Consider the following 21,502-nt stretch of genomic DNA (forward strand, 5'->3'; position numbering starts at 1 on the left):
TCTAATATGTTCACATAATTTATTTGCTTGCTTGTTGTGATTTTAACTTATGCACATGTTATGTTTGATGAAATGCGAGCCTATGAATCCTTGCATTTTTTACCCATCACTTATCTTTTCAATGAGACTTGTAAGACATAAACCAACTTGAGTCTCATTAGACCATGCATAATGTTGAATAGGGAGGATTAAGTTGAGTTGTAGGTGTTGTACAATCTAATCGATTCGGCCCCGGGACCCAAATCTTCCTAGGGATTGTAAGACATACACTAACTCGATCCCATCACAACAATAATTGCTTGCTTATAATTTGAGAACATGTTTGTATAATCAACTCCCATGTATCCCCTATCAACCCATGACACCCTAGTGCCTTTTAATCAATTGTTTACATCTCATTTTAATCATATTGCTTGCTCTATTTACTTACTTTTATATTGTTGGTTAGTTTAGTTGACCTCTTACCTCAACCCAAATTGTGACACCCTTAGACACAACTATTTGTAATTGAAAATCCTACATCAATACCCGTCCCTTGGGATCCGACCTTTACTTACTCCTTTACTAAGAGTAGATTAGTTTGTGAAGTTATAAATATTGTTTTTGTCAAGGTAACTTTTGACGACGAGTAACAAAACCGACGAACCAAAAATGGCGCTGTTGTCGGGGACGGTGTTAACTTGATTTGATTTTCTTTAATTGTTTTTAGTTGTGTCTTTCTTTATCTTGGGAAAGTTAAACTCCTCAAGGTTTGTTCTAATTGTTTTCAAGTTGTTTGATATTTTGCGTGTCTAGGAGATCACAAGGTAACTTGTTACCCATTGATCTTGAAATTGAAAGAACTTTGACCAACAATAGAAGACTTGCTCTAAATACTTTGAGAGGTATTGGCGAGATTGTGGGCATTCAACCAAACATTGAGTTTACCAACCCTTTTGCAAGAGAAGGAGAGGATAACCCAACACAAAATCAACCACAAAATCAACCCACAATGCCTAAATTTTCATCACATTCCGTACCAACCAAGGAGAACCTACCAAATGGTACTCCTACACCACAACATTTAACCGTTAATTTCATTGCAAAATACGCATTTATACAACTAGTTGAGAGAAGTCAATTTGGGGGGATGCCTAGTGAAGACCCTCATTCTCATATGAAGACTTTTTGTGACTATTGTGATGCGATTTTTCAAACCGGAGTTACTCAAGACCAAATCTGATGGGTCTTATTTCCTTTTTCTTTGATTGGTTCCGCGAAACAATGGTTGAAGAGCCTAGATAAGGCTACTCCTTGTATTGACTCTTGGAAGAAATTGGCACTTGCTTTTTACAAGAAATTCTATCCTCCGGAAAAGACTAACATGTTGAGAGCCCAAATCACCGGGTTCAAACAAAGGGATGAGGAATCGTTGTATGAATCATGGGAGAGATTCAAGGACACTTGTCAATCTTGTCCACACCATGTACTTAGCGAGTGGTTCCTTGTACAACAATTTCGGAACGGTCTATATGAAGACTCCCGAAACATTCTCAATATGGGATCAAATGGTATGTTTACCGAAGTTGATGGCAATCAAACATGGAACAAGATTGAGGAAATGGCGGTCCGTAACTCACAATATAGTAGACCTCGGAAGGCTACTAGAGGAGGAAAGCATGAAGTGGACTCCATTACTCAATTGGGTGCTCAACTTAGTGCACATATTGATACCATTAATTTGAAGTTTGAGAAGGCTATGGCTAAACTTGAAGAAGCCTCCAAATCACCCAAGCAACATGTTAATGCTATGGTGGCATCTTCATCAATTCCAAGTGGAGTATGTGAGAATTGTGGAACTTTGGGTAATGACCAAAGTGAATGTAGGGGATCAAGTGAATGTTGGAATATGTGTCCTCCGACAATAATGCGATCACGACTATTGATCATGATGATCACATGTTTAAATCTCATTGTAAAGAATACAATTGGGAAGTAATATTGTTACTGTCAACTAGTCAACATATATCGGTAATGATTGGCTGACTAGAGTTTGACATTACTGTCGTGCGACGGTGGTGATCAGTTGACCCCCTAGGTCATACCTATAGGGCAACACTCTTAATTGATAATTTAATTAATCGTATAATGTTACGAGTTAATTAAATTACTTGAAAATTGACGGACGATTTTGGAAGTAAAATTTACGTATCAAATTGAAATGTGATTAAATGAGATACGGTCTGAGTAATCGAATTGTATCGTTACTCGGATGAAATTATTGTTTAAAGAAACGATCGGAATTGAATGAATTATTATAAATACAATCTGTTGTGATTTATAAATTGGTAAAATATTTTGGCACAAGTAATTATGAAATTACTAAGTCGATTTTTGTATGTGACGTATTTTTATTAATACGTTGATTTTTAATATGTTCAAAATACATAACAAGTTTATGTGACATGTGACATGTGACATATTGACAATTGACAAAAATAATATGGAATCCGTATTAACTAAAAGTGCCGAAAAATTGGAGGAGTATTAGGCTAAAATTGTGTTTACATTTTAAGTGGTAAACATAATGATTAAAAGCAAGAGTAGCCATGCAACCCTATAATACATTGTGAAGACAAATGAGGGCATGCATTGGCTCTCCTCCCACTCCCCTTGGTCCGGTTTTTTAAGAGTGAAAGACTAATTGTTTTTCCTCTTAATTTACCTCATATACAATAATGTAATGTCATTATTCATTCATTCTTTTCCATAATCCAAAATTTAAGATTTCTAGAGAGATAAAAAGCTCCCTTATTCTTCTCCATTAAACCGAAATTGTTAAGTGATTATAATAATTTTGGGTCAATTTTCTACTAATTAATATTATACTAGTTCTTGTAATATTAATTAAATTAAGAGAAAGTTTTGGGTATTAATCCTAAGGAGAGATCCTATACTTGGATCTTTGTTCTTCCATAAGGGAAAGCTCAAAAACAAGAGAGAAAGGTGATCTCTCTTGTGCCCATTAAACCGAAATCATCAATGTAAGGACATGATTTCTCCTCTATTTTTATATTGTTTGCATGCATAAAATCCACATTTAATTTTATGACAAATTAATTTTGACATATATGAGTATGTTAGTATCTATATGAATCTACATTTCCTTCAATCGGTATCAAGAGCCACGGTTGTTTGCATGCAAATCGGTTAAAAGTTTTTCCGAGTTATAAGAATAACAAATAAAACTTGTAAAATTTGTGTTATTGTGAGATATCATGAAATTAATCCATTCATGTTAATATTTCTGGTCCTAAAATGTTTTAGGATATTTTGGTTAATTTTTCGGATTTTTGTTGTTCATAATTTACAATAATGGCATTTAAATGTGATTTTATGAGTAATAATGTCATTTTTGGTCTAAAATTAGCTATACTTCGAATTTTTCATTGCATTTTGGATATGTTGTCACATATATTATTTTGAGATAACCTGTAAAGTTTCATAATTTTTGGACTTGTTATGCTCGAAAAATGAATTTTTCATTATTAAATTCGGATTTAGGTGAAAAATAGGTTAATATGAGTTAAATTTCGAATCTGGTCATAGAAAATTAATATGTTGTCACATGCAATTTTACAAGATGTGTGTAAAATAATTGGCTATAAAGAAGTCTTTTTGCATGATTTATGAATTTTTGAAGAAAAATAGCATAAATAGTGACATTATTTGTGGAAAATTAATAAAACATAATCTATGACTTAAGAAAAACGTCTAATGTTGCATTTTATTATATTTTTCAGATCTAAAATTGAAAAGTTAATGAAAATAATTTTTCCATGTTTTTATGATTATTTTATTAAAAATCGATAAACCGCAACATTGTTTTTCCGGAAAATTTCGAAATTTTTAACCTTAGATTTTGAACATTATGAGTGTCATGGTACTTTTCCAGAATGTTCATGAATTTAAATTTCAAATTTTGAATTTATTTGAAATTTTGTGATTTATTTGAAGTTTAATAGCTTATTTTTGTAATTTTTGGTCCATTTATGAACAATTTTATAAAATATGGGTTAATTATGGTCAAATTATTAGTGAAGACTAAATTTTGAGTCCTAAGAGGTTAGGGTAATTAACTTATGCATAAATATGAGTTTATGTATTTTTTGTGATTATAAAAATGTTGAAATCACGCAAATCCGTAAAAACCGAGTAATATACGATATTGGCTAATTAAAGGCGATTTAGCATAAGATTGAGCATGTTCATACATATTATAATGCTGCATTTTCTTTATGATTGTCATAATTTTAATTTATGTAATTTTTGAATTATGTAATTTTACTTAGTATGGCCTTAGATTTAATTGGTATTTCCCGAAATGTATGGAGTTGGTTTCCGAATATGTAATAGTTAAATAGTTTTTCTATTTTAGGAAAGGCCATACTAGGATTTATTTATCTTTATGCTTGCATTTTATTTTATGTCACATGCATCGCTAAATCGCCATAACTAAAACATGCATCCTTATTTTATCGAGTTTATCGACCGTGTCAATTAAAATTATCGTAGTTCACCGCTTTAGTTCACTTAAAACGTGATAGATAATAAATTGACATGACCTCTCGCTAAAACAATTAATTAAGACATAGCCTTACCAAATAGTAGAAACCATGAAAACCTATTTCGCGAGGGAGTGCGCTCGGCCCCACCGGGGTACAAACCTTGTTACGTAGGGGAAGTGGGTGATAAATGTCTATCCACCGAATTCATGTTGATAAGGGATGAATCGGCCCTACCGTGCCCAAGTTGATGTGGGTTTGTATCATGGACACATTTATTCGAAATTTGGATTGAACTCAACAAAAGTATTTGATAAGGGATGTATCGGCCCCACCGTGCCCTTGTCGATGTGTTTTGGGCTATAGATAATTGTTAATGTAATATTATCGACCAAGAGTTCTAAAAGTAGAATCGATTAAACGTTAATCCACCGAGTTATATTGATAAAGGATGTATCGGCCCCACCGTGCCTAAGTCGATATGAATTTGGGTCTTGGAATCATTTATCTAGTTGGGTAGAGGTCACTAGAAAAATGCATAAAACTTGTTTAAATCATACATTTTTTACGAGTATTATTAAAACGACAATTGTTTTACTCCTTATATTTTGTTTTGTAGACCACTTCTTTTTCATAACAAATGGCAACACCAACTCCTAATGCTACACCTCTCGCTAGTTCATCTTGGCTCCGATCCTTTATGGATCGATGTAAACTTGAAAAGAATGGGTAAAATTTCTCCGAATGGGATGCCCAACTCAAATTAGCCGCCGAAGGTGACGACAAGCTTCGTTACCTTACCAAGGCCTCTCCGCCCGAACCCTCCACTAGGTCCACCGCGGCCACTAGGGAAGCATATGAGGCTTACCAAAAGGAGTCCGCCGCAATGAAAAATGTCTTAATATTCGCGATGGAGGCGGACCTCCAAAGGAGAGCCTTTAAAATGGGCAATGCTAATGAGATTTACTCCAAACTTGCGACCATGTTTTCACAAACTCCGCGGATCGTCCAATATGAGGCGGCCGCGGCATTCTTTGATCTCGACTTCAAAGAGGGCCAAAAGGTTAGCCCTCATGTGCTCAAACTCATGGAGCTTGTCGAGACCTTGAAAATTCTAAAGGTTGAAATCCCCAAAGAACTCATCGTAGATAGGATTCTACACTCCTTGTCCAAAGTCAAGGCATATGTGCAATTCCGGGTGAATTTCAACATGCAAGACAAGGATGTGTCTCTTGAGGAGTTGCACAAGTTACTTGTGCAAGCCGAGAGGGACATGGGGTTAAATGTGAACCCTCCCAAGGATGTGCTTAACATAAGCACTAAAAGTAAGGGGAAATTCAAGAAGAGTGGAAGAAAGAGTAAAAAGCAAGCTCCCACATTCACCAAAGCTAAGTCTTGTGAAGCTAGCACCTTAAAGATCAAGAAGGGTCCTCTTGATAAATGCCATTATTGTAATGGCATGGGACATTGGAAAAGAAATTGTTCCAAATACCTTGGTGATATCAAAGCTGGAAAGATCACTCCAGTAGGTAAATGACTATCCTTCTTTTATGTTTCTAATTCAACTATGGTATTATGATGCAAATTTGTGATAATGTATCTCCCTTTTATTGTAAATAGGGCCTCCACCAAGCAAAGACAAGGGAAAAGAAAAGCAAGCATGATAAACCATGGAGAAGCTATGGATAGCTTTTATGGAGCTTTGCTTTTCATTGTCTTACTTAATTTATGTTTTGAATCTTTAGAACTTTAAGTTTCCGTGTTCGACATGGAAAAGTATTTTGGATAATGGTTTGTATTTTGGATGATGGTGACTTGGTTTGCAACCCAAGTCACCCGTTTTATCATTTATCCTTTTATGTTCTAAAATTCATCTTTAAATGCTTGCGTTTTGAAACATAAGATTATTCACTTAAAGGTGATCTAATAGACAATTATAATGACGGGTTTCATTATATGTCCACATGCTTAAGGCGTGTGTATGATCATTTATAAAGAGATTTTGAGTCTATGAACTCTCTTGAAGGTATGTCAATCACCAAGTACACATATGAAATCAATAACTATTAGTCTATCCATGAGATAGTTCTCCTTATACTTCAACATCATTAATTTGTGTCTCATATGCTATCTTTGAATGTTTAGTGTATTTATTCTAAAGATAGAGTGGGAGAAAAATGAGGACACAACACACAAGGCAAGATAAAATTGTGTACTTGTGTATATGAAGATCTACACAAGAAAGAATGATTTGAATGAAGGTATATCTATTTACATAGTATGCGAAATAGATGAGATCTATGGTCTCAAGTTAGTTCTATATGACTAAAGAGACCAAGTGTAGTTAACATAAGAGAATATTCTCAAGATAACTACACGAGGAGACCAAAAGAAAGTTTTGGAAGAAAAATGACTAATATAAAGTCTTAACAAGTTTTTGACTAAGTTTATGAAACATTTGACCAATAGTTTCAACCTTGAGATTTACTTAAGAGCCTAAATGAATCATAGTAACATACTAGTTATGATCGAGTTGCAAAGAATGATATACCGATATCTTCAAATGGCCAAAGTTTTAACCACGCAAATGTCATTGCTTAACCTCACTATGAAATGGTTAAACCTCCTTCCAAAAGGGTATTTGCGAAGGACGTATTCTAAATATTGTTTATATTTGAAAATGACATTACTACACATCATTATGACATGAGTGTGTTGGAGATTTAAAATCTCTTTACGTAAGGTTGTGATGAGACCACTTCAAAATAGGTATTTTGAAAGGATATGATGGGAACATATATGGTTTTATCCTAATAACTTGGCAATGCAATTTATATTTCAATTCTTGATAAATTTCGATTGAGAAGTCAATTTCGAAATGTGTAGAATTGAGTGGGAGTTAGGAAATTCTCATGTGAAGACATGGAATTTAGTGGGAGCTATCATCCTTTGAATATTTACGACTCATCACTCATTAAAGAATGACGAGCTAATACCTTCTTTCATAAAGAAGCTTTTGAGTTTTCAATTCTGGATGAAAATGGACAATGATGAATCCAATTACATCAAGGGATGTTGGATTAGTATTAAGAGATACACATCGTATCAACATTCACATAGGTTATTCATGTAGATGAAAATGGAATTGCCATTAGCAGTCATGGTCGTTCATTGAACCTATGAACGGTTGATCTCATGATTATTAGTAACTAATGTTTCCGCCATTAGAATAATCATGTACATGTCCAATTATGAATCATATGCATAAGAGCATGATGATTGATTGGTGAGCCATAATAGAAACGTCATGAATTCTCAAGTAGAATCCGATGAGCGATTTCGGTGTTTGACGGAATACTCTATTATGTGATAAGAGGTTGCACATATTATAGAAAGTCCGAGCACATGTAAGGATTTATGAGAATCCCAATTCTTTCAAGCCTAGAAAGAGAAATGAGAAGTTTTTGGAAAGATGCTTGGTTGAATAAGAGGTTATTCAAGATAATCTTTCCTAGTTAAGCTAGGACTTGTGAGAAGTACTAAGCTAATAATCTTGTCAATTGTTACAAGATTCTACAAAACATATACCCAGTGCATTGTGTGTGGATGGAATACTTGATCAGTACAAGTTATATTATTCATCACAAATTCGTTCGTTATGTGATAGTCGATAAGAAAGTTCTTTCAAGTTAAAGAACCGAAACCAAGGTCGGGAACCTTGAAGTGTACTTGGTAAGATTCATGTTATGAAAGAGAACATGAATGTAAAGGAGATTGCAAGTGTAAGAAGTTGGAACACATGGACACATGGGATGTTAAACTTCTATTGCAATCAATAAGTGTTTACACTTACGATATACATCACAAGGTTGTAATATGATATTGACTACCCGAGTGTGATGCCGACATTTGTCGTTTGAGTTATTATTAACTCACCTTGTACATTGTTATATCCAAACGGGTTGTGAAGACAATTGAACCCCGTTAAAGTGAACATGGATTAACATTGTATTTGCCCATAGTTACTTGTATGAGGTGACGTCTCGAAGTGACTAGAGTGTGATGCGATTGATGGCAAGTTCAAGTGCCATAGAGTCATGTGAGATGACTAGTCGATCACATAGGCAGACTGTTAGGAACATTTTGTCGGGCCTAATGACCGCTTATAGAGTTCTGGCAAATTTATATAGCCTGGTCGTGGTGAGAGCTACTATAGTATTCGAATGAGTCGATTCTTTTAACTAAAGACTATTCGCCTAAGATGGCACAGTTTCAGATTAACTTTGATTTGTGTTACTACGACCTTCGTAAATGGGGTCAAATGGGCATATTTTGGGTTATGATGGCTGTGGCTAGTCGAAGGGAATGAGTGCGATAGGAATTGTCCACCCCTAGTCAGGGTTATAACAATATCTCAGGGCCACTCGAGGAGTAATGAATCGAAATGCGTGGCCACGCTCGGAAAGTATCTATGATAGATAAGTCCGGTCAATCGTTATTCTCCGGATCGAGGAAACCACTCTCGATATGATCACTTGCAAGTACGACCTGAAAAACACCTTGCATTGAGTGGGAGATAGTAATAGGACAAGAGAATTGGACGACGACACTTGTCGAGGACAAGTGGGAGATTGTTGGAATATGTGTCCTCCGACAATAATGCGATCACGACTATTGATCATGATGATCACATGTTTAAATCTCATTGTAAAGAATACAATTGGGAAGTAATATTGTTACTGTCAACTGGTCAACATATATCGGTAATGATTGGCTGACTAGAGTTTGACATTACTGTCGTGCGACGGTGGTGATCGATTGACCCCTAGGTCATACCTATAGGGCAACACTCTTAATTGATAATTTAATTAATCGTATAATGTTACGAGTTAATTAAATTACTTGAAAATTGACGGACGATTTTGGAAGTAAAATTTACGTATCAAATTGAAATGTGATTAAATGAGATACGGTCTGAGTAATCGAATTGTATCGTTACTCGGATGAAATTATTGTTTAAAGAAACGATCGGAATTGAATGAATTATTATAAATACAATCTGTTGTGATTTATAAATTGGTAAAATATTTTGGCACAAGTAATTATGAAATTACTAAGTCGATTTTTGTATGTGACGTATTTTTATTAATACGTTGATTTTTAATATGTTCAAAATACATAACAAGTTTATGTGACATGTGACATGTGACATATTGACAATTGACAAAAATAATATGGAATCCATATTAACTAAAAGTGCCGAAAAATTGGAGGAGTATTAGGCTAAAATTGTGTTTACATTTTAAGTGGTAAACATAATGATTAAAAGCAAGAGTAGCCATGCAACCCTATAATACATTGTGAAGACAAATGAGGGCATGCATTGGCTCTCCTCCCACTCCCCTTGGTCCGGTTTTTTAAGAGTGAAAGACTAATTGTTTTTCCTCTTAATTTACCTCATATACAATAATGTAATGTCATTATTCATTCATTCTTTTCCATAATCCAAAATTTAAGATTTCTAGAGAGATAAAAAGCTCCCTTATTCTTCTCCATTAAACCGAAATTGTTAAGTGTTTATAATAATTTTGGGTCAATTTTCTACTAATTAATATTATACTAGTTCTTGTAATATTAATTAAATTAAGAGAAAGCTTTGGGTATTAATCCTAAGGAGAGATCCTATACTTGGATATTTGTTCTTCCATAAGGGAAAGCTCAAGAAAAAGAGAGAAAGGTGATCTCTCTTGTGCCCATTAAACCGAAATCATCAATGTAAGGACATGATTTCTCCTCTATTTTTATATTGTTTGCATGCATAAAATCCACATTTAATTTTATGACAAATTAATTTCGACATATATGAGTATGTTAGTATGTATATGAATCTACATTTCCTTCAGTGAACAAGTGAATGCTTTCCACGCATACAAGTGTGGCACCCATTATTCCAACTATTACAATAAAAACACCAAATTCCATCCCAATCTCTCATACAAAAGCCAAAATGTCCAAAACCCTCAACCAACATACACCCCACATCCAATGAGAAACCAAGCTCAAAGACCCTTTTACAATCAAAACCAAAGCTATTAAACCCAACCTCCATACAATCAAACAAATGACCAAGGTTTTGATGTTCAAAAAGCGGTCCTCCAAATGCAAAAGAACCAACAAGAATTTTTCACTCAAATGCATAAATATAGTCAAGCAATGGACATCACCATCAACAACATCCTAGCCCACGCCAAAATGTTGGAAACCCAAATGTCTCAATTAGCATATTCTAGTTCTCAAAGACAAAAGGGGCAATTACCACATCAAGGTAATCCTCCAAGACATGAGTCGGTGAGTGCCATCCATTTAAGGAGTGGTACTAGATATGAAGGACCAAAGAAGCAAATTGAGGAAGACATTGTGGAGGCTAGTGACAAGGAAAGAGTTATGGAAAACTCTAGGGAAGAAGAACCCATCGTTCAAGAAGTTTCAAAGAAGAATGAAGAGAAGGCTAAAGAGAAAGAGCCTATTGTGATTAGGCTTCCATTCCCAAGTCGTCAAGCTAAGCTTAAGTTTGATGAGCAACTTGGCAAGTTTATGGAAATTGTGAAGAACTTGGAAGTCTCAATCCCATTCACCGAATTGATTAATCATGTTCCGGCCTATGTAAAGTACATGAAAGATATTCTTACAAAGAAGAAATCCATCCGGAAGCTTGAGACTATTGCTTTCACTAAAGTGAGTAGTGCTATTCTTCAAGGAAGTTCACCTCCAAAACTTAAGGATCCAAAAAGCTTCTCTATTCCATGCACTATTGGTGACACTACAATCAACAAAGCTTTATATGACCTTGGAGCAAGTGTAAGTGTCATGCCATACTCGGTATGCAAGAGGCTAGAAATGGGAGAGCTCAAGTGCACCAATATCACGCTTCAAATGGCGGATCGATTAACAAAGAAACCTTTAGGAGTATGGGAAGATGTGCCCGTGAGAATTGGCAAATTCTTCATCCCGGTGGACTTTGTTATTGTCGATATGGAGGAGGATTCCAACATTCCTATCATCTTAGGAAGACCTTTCTTGCACGCCGCGGGAGCGGTGATTGATGTGAAACATGGAGAGCTCACCCTTGAAGTGGGAGATGAAACAATCACTTTTAATCTTGACAAGACAATGAGAGCTCCCCGACTACATGAGCGGTGTTTCATGGTTGATCATTATAGCCGAGAAAGTGACAGCAAGAACTTGGCATCTCAATGCAAAGAACAAGCTATGGGTAATGAATCACCACCCATATGGAAGAAGTAAGTGGATAAATCTCAAGATGCTTCATCCAAAGAGCAAGAAAGTTTCAACAATGACATCTTGAAAAGCTCGCCCATCACAAGTAATGAAGAAGGCCTCATTGGCCATGATGACAAGAAGAAAGAGGAGTTGTTTCCATCAACTCATGATTCTATTGGGAAGCAAGCTAATGAAGTATGCGGTCTTTGGGATGATGAGTTTGAAGGGTTATTCAATCCTTATATTGGTAACGCTATGACCCAAGACCATAATGAAGAATAACATGTGCAAAGGTCTATTGAAGATCTTTATTATAACAATGAACAAGCTTTTGACTACTTCTTTAAGGCGTTGAGCAACATCAAAAACACCTTGGCTATGCCCCTTGACATCTCATACATGGATGAGAGTTTGGTGGAGTCCTTCCTAAACCACCATTTGTAAATATTTTAACCCCTTAACTTGCATTTTACTTATTGTATTGCATTTTTGTGAATTTTGGATTTGTATTTTTATGCCTTGGTGAGGGAGGGACTTATATGTTTATTGATGTGTAGTGTTTCGACATAATGTGGGGATAGCAATTGCCTAGGCTATCCAAGTCTTCGTAGTGCCCCCACAATGAAGACCAAAGGAATGAAGAGTAAATGACTCGGGTTATGAAATACCCACGGGTGGAACTGAATCTGTGAGGTATAGGGACAATCCGAGTGGCCCGACACAGATCCGCTCGTCCTGACAGAAAATCTGAGCGTCCTGGGAAGAAGGCGCTCATCTTGAGAGAGCTGGAAAAGGAAAATTTTGTTCTGACTGAAGATCCGAGCATCTCCATATAGAATCCGCTCGTCTCAGTCAAGACGCTCGTCTCACAGTGGATCTGCTCGTCTTGCTGCCATTGAAATTTGGGATTTCATCTTGACAGAGAATTTGAGCATCCTCTAGCGAATCTGCTCGTCTCCCTTCAGAAAGACGCTCGTCTTCATCAGAAGACGCTCGTCCAGCACGGTTTTATTTTCTGAAACAAGCTGAAGCAGAATCCGAGCGTCCCGACCCAGACCTGCTCGTCTCCCCTGCTGAATTCAAAATTAACGGGATTAAAACCCCACCTTTCCTAATTCATTTTACTCATTCAAAACACAAACACATCTCCAAAACCCTCAATCCCTCCATCCATCAAAATCAATTTTCTAAACCAAATTCACCCAAATCAATTCCAAACACCCTCAAAACTCAAACAAATCACTCCTTTGTCAACAACAAATAATTAAAACACCAAAATACTGAACAATTGAATCGATTTTTAGGATACAAGGCAAAAATCGAATTTCCTAAATCGATTTGGGTCTTATTGAAACTTGAGGAATTCAGGCAACTCTTTGGGTGTTACTACATACAAGGAGAAGATGGCTAGGACAAAAGGTTGAAGCAAAGCACCTCCAAAGAAAACGCTCTCAAAAAGGCAACAAGCTCTACAAGCTTCAAAGGCTTTGGTGGTTCAAAGTGCAAGGATGGAGATTCAAGAGATTACTTCTCCTATAGTGGAAACTACTACTTCTACTCCGATTGTTGAACAACTACGTGATTATCCGGAGGTAATTTTCACATCCGATGCTCATAGGAAGAAATTTGTATCCCTTGCTAAGAAATCTTTTTTACCCACCAAGTTTATATGCCAAGAGACCTTGACCAAATTAGGTGTCTTTGAACAAACCAAGAATTTCTTCGAGTCCATGGGATTGCTTACTTTGTTTAATATGCAAGAGTTGACCTACTCATCCCTCAACTTGGAGTTTTTAAGCTTATTGCAAGTTACGAAGGTGGAGACTCGAACAAACATTGAATTCCGCCTTGAGAATGTTGATAAAAAAATGTCTTTTGGCGAGTTTGGTAAAGTTTTTGGCCTTAGCAATGACTCGATCTATGTGAAGAAACCCTTAACAAAATATGATCCCGCTCCCTTATGAAAGGCTATTACCAGAATAAAGTTTACGTCATACCATGATTGTCGTGCCCTTTATGTCCATCATCCGGGCATAAGGGTGTGGCATAAGGTTGTTGGGCACACTTTGATTACTGTAAAGGGAACAAACCACTTCACCAAGCTTGATTTCATCTATCTTGAGTCAACCTTGAATATTGGTAAAGAGTTCACCACAAGGTACAATATTCTTCAACTTTTAATTGAGAGATGGCTTAAGGTCGACCAAGGTAAGGAAGGCACGACTTTCATTGTCAATGGAGGATTGGTAACTTATTTGGCAAAACACTTCAACCGGGACTTCAACAAAGATGGTACATATAAACCGGTTAAGGGAGACCACCTCATAGATCTAGCCACTATGGTTCACAAATTCAAATGGCTCAAGAATAACACTCTTGACAACAAATTCGAGTGGTTGACAAAAGATGCCAAGACCTTCACTTTACCGAACAAAATTTACCCACTCAATGTCCATAGGCCACACTACCTTCTCCCACTCTCTGAGGAAGCCGATTAGATCATACAACACCAAGGGGAGGACAGTTCCGAGCCCTCCTCCTCTATTATCACTCCACCCTATCCATTCACCTACCATGAGTTTCAACCCGAAAATGTTAAGGCGGGGAATGATTACTTGACTCTCTTGTTGCAAGAAATGCATAAAGACACCCATGAGGATCGAGTCAACGCATATAGAGCACAATATCCACCTCTCTTACATCTAGCTAGGCAAGGACTTCTTGATCCATCTTGTCCTTTGTCTAGTTGGGCGGATAGGGAAGTTTTATTTCCTAGTGCCTCTAGGGGTGCTAGCTTGGGTGAAGAGGAGGTTGTTGTTGTTGAGAGTGGTGGCCGAGAAGGTGAAGGAAACAATGAAGAGAATGAAGAAGAAGAAGAAGAAGAAGAAGAAGAAGAAGAAGAAGAAGAAGAAGAAGAAGAAGAAGAAGAAGAAGAAGAAGAAGAAGAAGAAGAAGAAGGAGAAGAAGAAGAAGAAGAAGGAGAAGAAGGAGAAGGAGAAGAAGGAGAAGGAGAAGAAGAAGAAGGAGAAGAAGGAGAAGGAGAAGAAGGAGAAGAAGAAGAAGGAGAAGAAGAAGAAGAAGAAGAAGAAGAAGAAGAAGAAGAAGAAGAAGAAGAAGAAGAAGAAGAAGAAGAAGAAGAAGAAGAAGAAGAAGAAGAAGAAGAAGAAGAAGAAGAAGAAGAAGAAGAAGAAGAAGAAGAAGAAGAAGAAGAAGAAGAAGAAGAAGAAGAAGAAGAAGAAGAAGAAGAAGAAGAAGAAGAAGAAGAAGAAGAAGAAGAAGAAGAAGAAGAAGAAGAAGAAGAAGAAGAAGAAGAAGAAGAAGAAGAAGAAGAAGAAGAAGAAGAAGAAGAAGAAGAAGAAGAAGAAGAAGAAGAAGAAGAAGAAGAAGAAGATGAAGAAGAAGATAGAAGTTCAAGTGAAAGTGGTGAAGCCTCCGGATCTATGGAGGTAGATGATGATGACAATGCTAGTGAAGAAGTTGGTGATGATGATGGGTATGATAGCGACGTTGCCATGAGCGACGATTGAGGATAAGCAAGCTCTTGGGAGGATGCCACAATACTTTGTGAGTCTCCTACACCTCCTTTAAGCTTTGTTTATTTCTCTTATTTTTCACATAATTTTTATCTTGATCATGATTTTGAGTCCTAACATCATTTAGAGGACTCACACCTCGGTCCCTTTGAGGTGTTTCTTTTATTGTTCTCACATGTAAAATCCAAAATGACAATTGTAGTTTCATGCATAGCATCCTTATGCATGAACTCCCTCAATTTTTGACATTAGAAATAGTGTCTATTTTGGTTTTAGGAAGTTTATGCATATTGATATGGTGTGTTTAATAGGTGTTAAAGAGGGCGATATAGGTGAGTTTGGAGTGTTAAATTGTTGGAATTGGATCGCTAATTATCTTTGTGTTGTGATGTTGGAGGATTGTCTTGGGTTGGATAAAAGACGGGTTTAGTGCGTGATTTCATGGACCATATGGAGTGTTGGAGTTTGATGGTTTGAACAAGAGAAATTAAGATAAAGCTTGTGTGATTAGCCCGAAGAAGAAGCCCAAGAAGCGTGTATGAAGGATTGGGCGAGCAGCCAGGCGAGCCGCCATTGCCGAGGAGAGTCGCCGCATAAAACAATAAAATCAGACCCAGGAGGAGAGCGGTAGGAGAGTAGCCCACCCAGCGGGCGAGCCGCCTGACACTGGGCTAGCCACCTAGTACTGAAGACGGACGGATCTTTAATCTCGTGTTTTGTTATTTATTGGAATAAAGAGGACTTATTTATTTTACTTAGTTTTCCTATCTTGGAGTGTTAGCTATTATCATTAGAACAAGAACCCTAATTAATTTCTTAGCAAGAAAGACATGAGCAACTAATCCTTCCATCTCGGATTAAGATTTGAAGCAATTGATTTATCGAAATTGTGAGACTATTATTCATCTTTCTCTTTTCTGTTGAGTATTGTTAATTCTTTGTCTCACTTTTATGATTGTTGAATGTTTAGATTAAAGTAGCTAATTAATCTTCACAATTATCAATCTATTGTTATTCTAGTGAATGAATCCGTAATTGTTCAACCTCGCTAGATAAAGTAACAATCTTTTACCCTTTGTATTGGATGTGTTTCATCATATCTAGGTTAAAGAGAGAATAAACTTGTGATTCGAACTAATAATCGCGTGTTTTATTGGTCGTCACTTTTATCGTTCCTTATTCGTTCATGCTGTTATTGAATTAAACTTAATCGTGTGTATTAGGTTGTTTGATAATTAGGTTATTTGATTGTCGCGTTTCGAGTCAAATAATATTACAAAGGAATTGGGAAATTGTTCCCACGATAGTTTGCTCAAGAGTCAATTGAAAGTTGTTTGTCTATGATCAATTTGATAATCAGTTTGTGGAAATTCTTACCCCGAGACCGTTTAAAACATCTAAATTCATATTTATTATTCTTCATTCAACTGCTTATTTAATCTCTTGTGTAGTTACTCAATCGATTAAAATTCCCCCCATTTTGGTTACCTATTGTCTATACTTTAATTCACATAAATTACATCGCCTTCTCTGGATCGATCCTTATTACCATATACTATCATTTAGTTAGAGGTTTTAAGTGTTATAAATACTATATTTGGGAGCATACGACTTCGGCTCACTAAATTTTGGCGCCGTTGCCGGGGAAGGCAATAGTTAATTTTTGTGTTTCTTTAATATAGACTTTTATTTTATTGTTTTAGTTTATGCCTAATACTCGTTCTTCTGACCAACCACTCGAGCCTTACGACTCAGAGATTGAACGCACACTTTTCAGGTTAAGGCAAATTGGAGAAGGTTCGTTAGTTGTTTTTGAGCACCCAGATTCCGAGAAGGATATACACTCTGATTCAGATACTACGGAAATTCCTGTTACTACTGAGAATATGGCTAGGGAGACTCGAACATTAAGGGAGCTCACAGCTCCAAATCTTAACGTTCAACCATTGCGCATCACTTTTCCAGCATTAGATGATGGGGTTACTTTTGAACTGGAATCTGGTTTGATACATCAATTACCAAGTTTCAGTGGGATGAGCATTGAGGATCCAAATAAGCATCTTTCAGACTTTCATATTGTGTGCACTGGTATGAAGCCACCTTCTATTACTGACGAGCAGTTGAAATTGAGAGCATTTCCTTTCAACTTGAAGGATAATGCGAGAGACTGGTTAAACTATCTACCACCGGGAAGTATCACTACTTGGGTAGGTATGAAGAAGGCATTCTTGGAGAAATATTTTCCTCCTTCTCGATCATCTCAACTGAAAAGAGCCATTAATAATGTTGAACAGCAAGACGGGGAAACTATGTATGAGTACCTTGAGAAATTTAAGAAGCTTTGTGCTAGTTGCCCTTATCATGGTTACTCTGACCAGGATCTCATTATGTATTTTTGTGGTGGACTCAACCAAGATGACCGTCGCATGATTCACTCTGCTTGTGGAGGAAATATAGCCAACAAAAATCCAGATGAGGCTTGGTAGGTTATTCAGAGCTAGCTGAGACCTCTAGACAGTTTGAGAGGAAACCATCACGAAGAGGAGTAAATGATGTGGGTGTTAGTCCTGGTTTAGAGGAAAAGCTTGATAATATTGTTTCCACTCTCCGTGACATGTTATCTGGGAGACAAATGGCTATTGTTTGTGGCATATGTGCTACTGAGGGTCACCCTAATGAATTGTGTCCTTACTTGCGAGAAAGTGGCCAAGAAGAGGTGAATGGTGTCTGGGAGAGTACTATAAATAACAGGAAATGGGATCCATATTCCAAGACCTATAATGAAGGATGGAAGGCTCACCTTAACTTTTGTTGGGGAAATTCGCAAGCCGGTCCATCATCTGGACCTCTTAGAGGTCAGTTTCTCCAGCAACCACAAGGACAACAATTTACTCAACAAGTGCCACAACAAGCAGCTGAGCAAGCAGCACCGAGCTCATCAATGTCCACGGAGGATATGATTTGTGCCCTTACTCTCAGTGTTACTCAAGATAGAGCAGATAATAAGTAAAATTTTAAGAATCTTGAAAACCAGGTGAGTCAACTGGCTACTGCTGTCAATCGGTTGGAAGCTAAACAGTCGGGTGCTCTACCATCTCAAACGGTAGATAATCCGAGGAAGAATGTGAGTGCAGTGTCTTTGAGAAATGGAAGGCAGTTAATAGAAGTAGAGAAGCCTAAAGCTAAGTCTAAAGCAGTTGCAATCCAAGAGGAAGAGGAGATTGTGATAGAAGAGGGGAGTTCACAAGTGATTGAGGAAGATATTGTGGTGCCTAATTCGATTGCTACGGATCCACCGGTCCAGATTTATGAGCCCACACCACCTTTTCCCGAAGCATTAAAGGATACTCGCAGGAAGGAGCATGACAATGATGTTTACGAAACCTTTTGTAAATGTGAGGTAAATATTCCCCTTCTAGAGTTACTTAAAAGTGTTCCTCGATATGCAAAGTTTTTAAAAGAACTGTGTACTATAAAGAGGAATAATAGGCTTAAGGGAGTAAAAAAGGTGAAGGTAAGTGAACATGTCTCGGCAATGTTTCAACAAAAATTGCCCACTAAATGTGGAGACCCGGGAATGTTCACAATACCTTGCACTATTGGAGACACCAAAATTCATAATGCTATGTTAGATTTGGGTGCCTCTATTAATGTGATTCCCCATTTGTAGATACCCAATATCTGCACCTCCCAAAAACCACCCGATGATGATCGGACTATAACGTGTTTTTGATATGCGTGCGTGGATTGGCTATATATGAGATGGTTTAATGCACTACTCGGATATGAAAAATGATTTCAAAAGTTTCTAACTTCATTTGCATTAAAATAACCCTATTTAGAGTTAAAACCTTCTTCGGACACAAAACCGACTCAGAAACCCGCAACTCGAGTCAACCCAAATCTCGAATGTCGAAAGTAATGCCATGAATGTCTTCATCATGTCATTCCCATTAAAATGACCCTAATTAGAGTCAAACCGGGCCAAAAATCGACTCGAAATTATAAATCCCAACTCACATGGGTCAAACCCGAGTCAAAGACACAAAATACTTACCCCAAATATCACCCAAGAGGAAGCTTACACGGCTAAGCAAACCTCAAAGACCACAAATCACAACCAACAAAACATTGGTTAGAACAAATGCAAAATCCAAATTTGTGAAAGGGACAATACACCCCATTGTATCACGAGGTAGCTCGCGCCTCAATGGGGTGTCTCCTTAGCCTCCAAGCAAACTCAACCGACCTACCATCCCACATTTCTCTATAAATACCCACCATCATACACCATAATCTTCACGCGAGAGTCCGCCCCCTCCTTCTCCCTTAAACTTCTAGACCCGACTTCCTAAGTCAAAAAATCGACACGTGTTTACGACCTACCGATCGTATTGTTTGGTACCCTCGTCGTGCATTCGTCCGACCCATTTGACCAACTTAATTCATCAATCAACATGTTTTAATTAACATGTTTTAAACATATTTTCAAAACCAAATCCCTTTTTAAGGCACTCTTTTAAACTTCTTTGATCGCGAGTAGTCACAACGAGAAAACCGTCTCTTAAGTCGTCTACCACGCAAACATCAATACACGTAAGTTTGAGGGTGTAAATATCTCGCTTATTTCATGTCCTTACTGTTTTCATCGCTTTATGAACATGAACAATGCATAACACGATTCAAATATAGGTTAGACGAGCCAAAACCAAGTTTTGGCCTGAGACAGAAGCTCCTTGCTATGCAGGGAGGCTCGCGCCTCTTGTGGGTGTCCAGGTCAGACTCATCCGTGTTTCTTCTCGTCTTTCCTCTTTATTTCATTTCTTATTTGTAATCGGTTTTTACCATTTCAAATGTTTCAAATCATTTTTATGACAAGCTTTTTAACCATAAATTATAATCACCCTTGGTTCCATATACCATGACGGTTTAATCCGTGATTCGGTGATATTAATTGGTTAATTACATTTTAAAGGAAATCCTTTTCTTTTATTTACCATTTTAATTCATTTCTATGATAAACATATTTTGACCATTACAAAAATCATCCTTGGTTCTTTATACCATGACGGTTTATTCTGTGACTCGATGATATTATTGGTTAATTACATTTTAATGGGTATTTTAACACTCTTTTCTTTTATTTACCATTTTTCTCATTTGTTTACATTTGCAAACATATTAGTCATAATTCATAATCATACTTGGTTATTTATACCATATTGGTTTAATCCAACTACGATGACAACCTTGACTAATTACAAATAATTGAACTTAACATAATTAGTTCAAATCAAAAATTTTCCTTTTACACATTTTACATTTTTATTTGTAAATTATGCTTTTCAAATATGCAAATCCGACAACAAATATTACTAACATAATAGTAATTATTCCGAGTCATGCAAATCACACTTGCAAATCATTAATCATAAAAAACGATTTTAAACAACCAGGAGATGCCCCTTGGGTCGGCTCATGGCTCGCGCCCCAAGGCAGTGTCTGTTTTCATATTTTAAAACCAGGGTAGAGCCCCTTCCCTCGCCAATAGGCTCGCGCCCCAAAGGGGCTGCCTGTCGCTGTTCTGCCTCGTTTTTAGCACTTGTCTAGGACGATCCCGATTACGGTTAATCCGTATACATGACGGTTCAGATTGACAAGTTTACGTGTTTTTACACTTTGTCATTTGACAACCTTTTTCAAATAAATGGATCGTGTTAAGCATCATAATCCGAATTTGGTAAATGGATGTTTAATTTCCGTTTTCACATGCAAATCAATCTAAATCCAACTTGACATCTTATACTTGATACTTGGATTGAATCAACCGACATAGAAAGCTCTCACATGTTAGGTTAAACTTTTGGATGTGCATTCATGCATTTACACCGTTTTATCAACTCTTGCACTTAAACAACCATGATCAATCAGTAGAGGCCGCTAACGCGGGTGGGATTGAGTGTCCGAATAAAGGGCTTCCCAATACGTACCCTCACCCCTTACTCAGAACCTTTGGATAGTGGATGGCCTTATCTAGGGCGTATAAGAGTCATTTTAGGCATAGTATGCTAAAAGGGAGACAAGTCCTTATCTTTAGTACCTATGTCAAACACCGCTTTTTGCCTTGGTTGACCTAGGTATAAA

At 36.9% G+C, this 21,502-nt stretch overlaps 1 protein-coding gene and 1 non-coding gene across 2 annotated transcripts; one reads left to right on the forward strand and one right to left on the reverse strand.

Annotated features, from left to right (window-relative positions):
• Positions 1–1,363: 1,363 nt before the first annotated feature.
• LOC141589526 (small nucleolar RNA R71) lies at positions 1,364–1,471 on the reverse strand. Its single transcript, XR_012520460.1, has one exon. It is a non-coding gene; the product is annotated as a small nucleolar RNA R71 (small nucleolar RNA).
• Positions 1,472–17,990: 16,519 nt separating this feature from the next.
• LOC141588695 (uncharacterized) lies at positions 17,991–19,028 on the forward strand. Its single transcript, XM_074410124.1, has 2 exons — positions 17,991–18,338; positions 18,393–19,028. The coding sequence occupies exons 1-2, from the start codon at positions 17,991–17,993 to the stop codon at positions 19,026–19,028; spliced, it is 984 nt and encodes a 327-aa protein (XP_074266225.1).
• Positions 19,029–21,502: the final 2,474 nt, after the last annotated feature.

This window comes from Silene latifolia, chromosome 6 (assembly GCF_048544455.1).
Source record: "Silene latifolia isolate original U9 population chromosome 6, ASM4854445v1, whole genome shotgun sequence".
Lineage (NCBI taxonomy): Eukaryota > Viridiplantae > Streptophyta > Magnoliopsida > Caryophyllales > Caryophyllaceae > Silene > Silene latifolia.

What these genes read in the sequence shown, in the direction of transcription:
- LOC141588695 (XM_074410124.1), top strand. Translation starts at nt 17,991, where the DNA reads ATGGCTATTGTTTGTGGCATATGTGCTACTGAGGGTCACCCTAATGAA. An exon ending in TTTGTGCCCTTACTCTCAGT is followed by an intron (nt 18,339 to 18,392) that starts GTTACTCAAGAT and finishes CTTGAAAACCAG; the next exon opens with GTGAGTCAACTGGCTACTGC.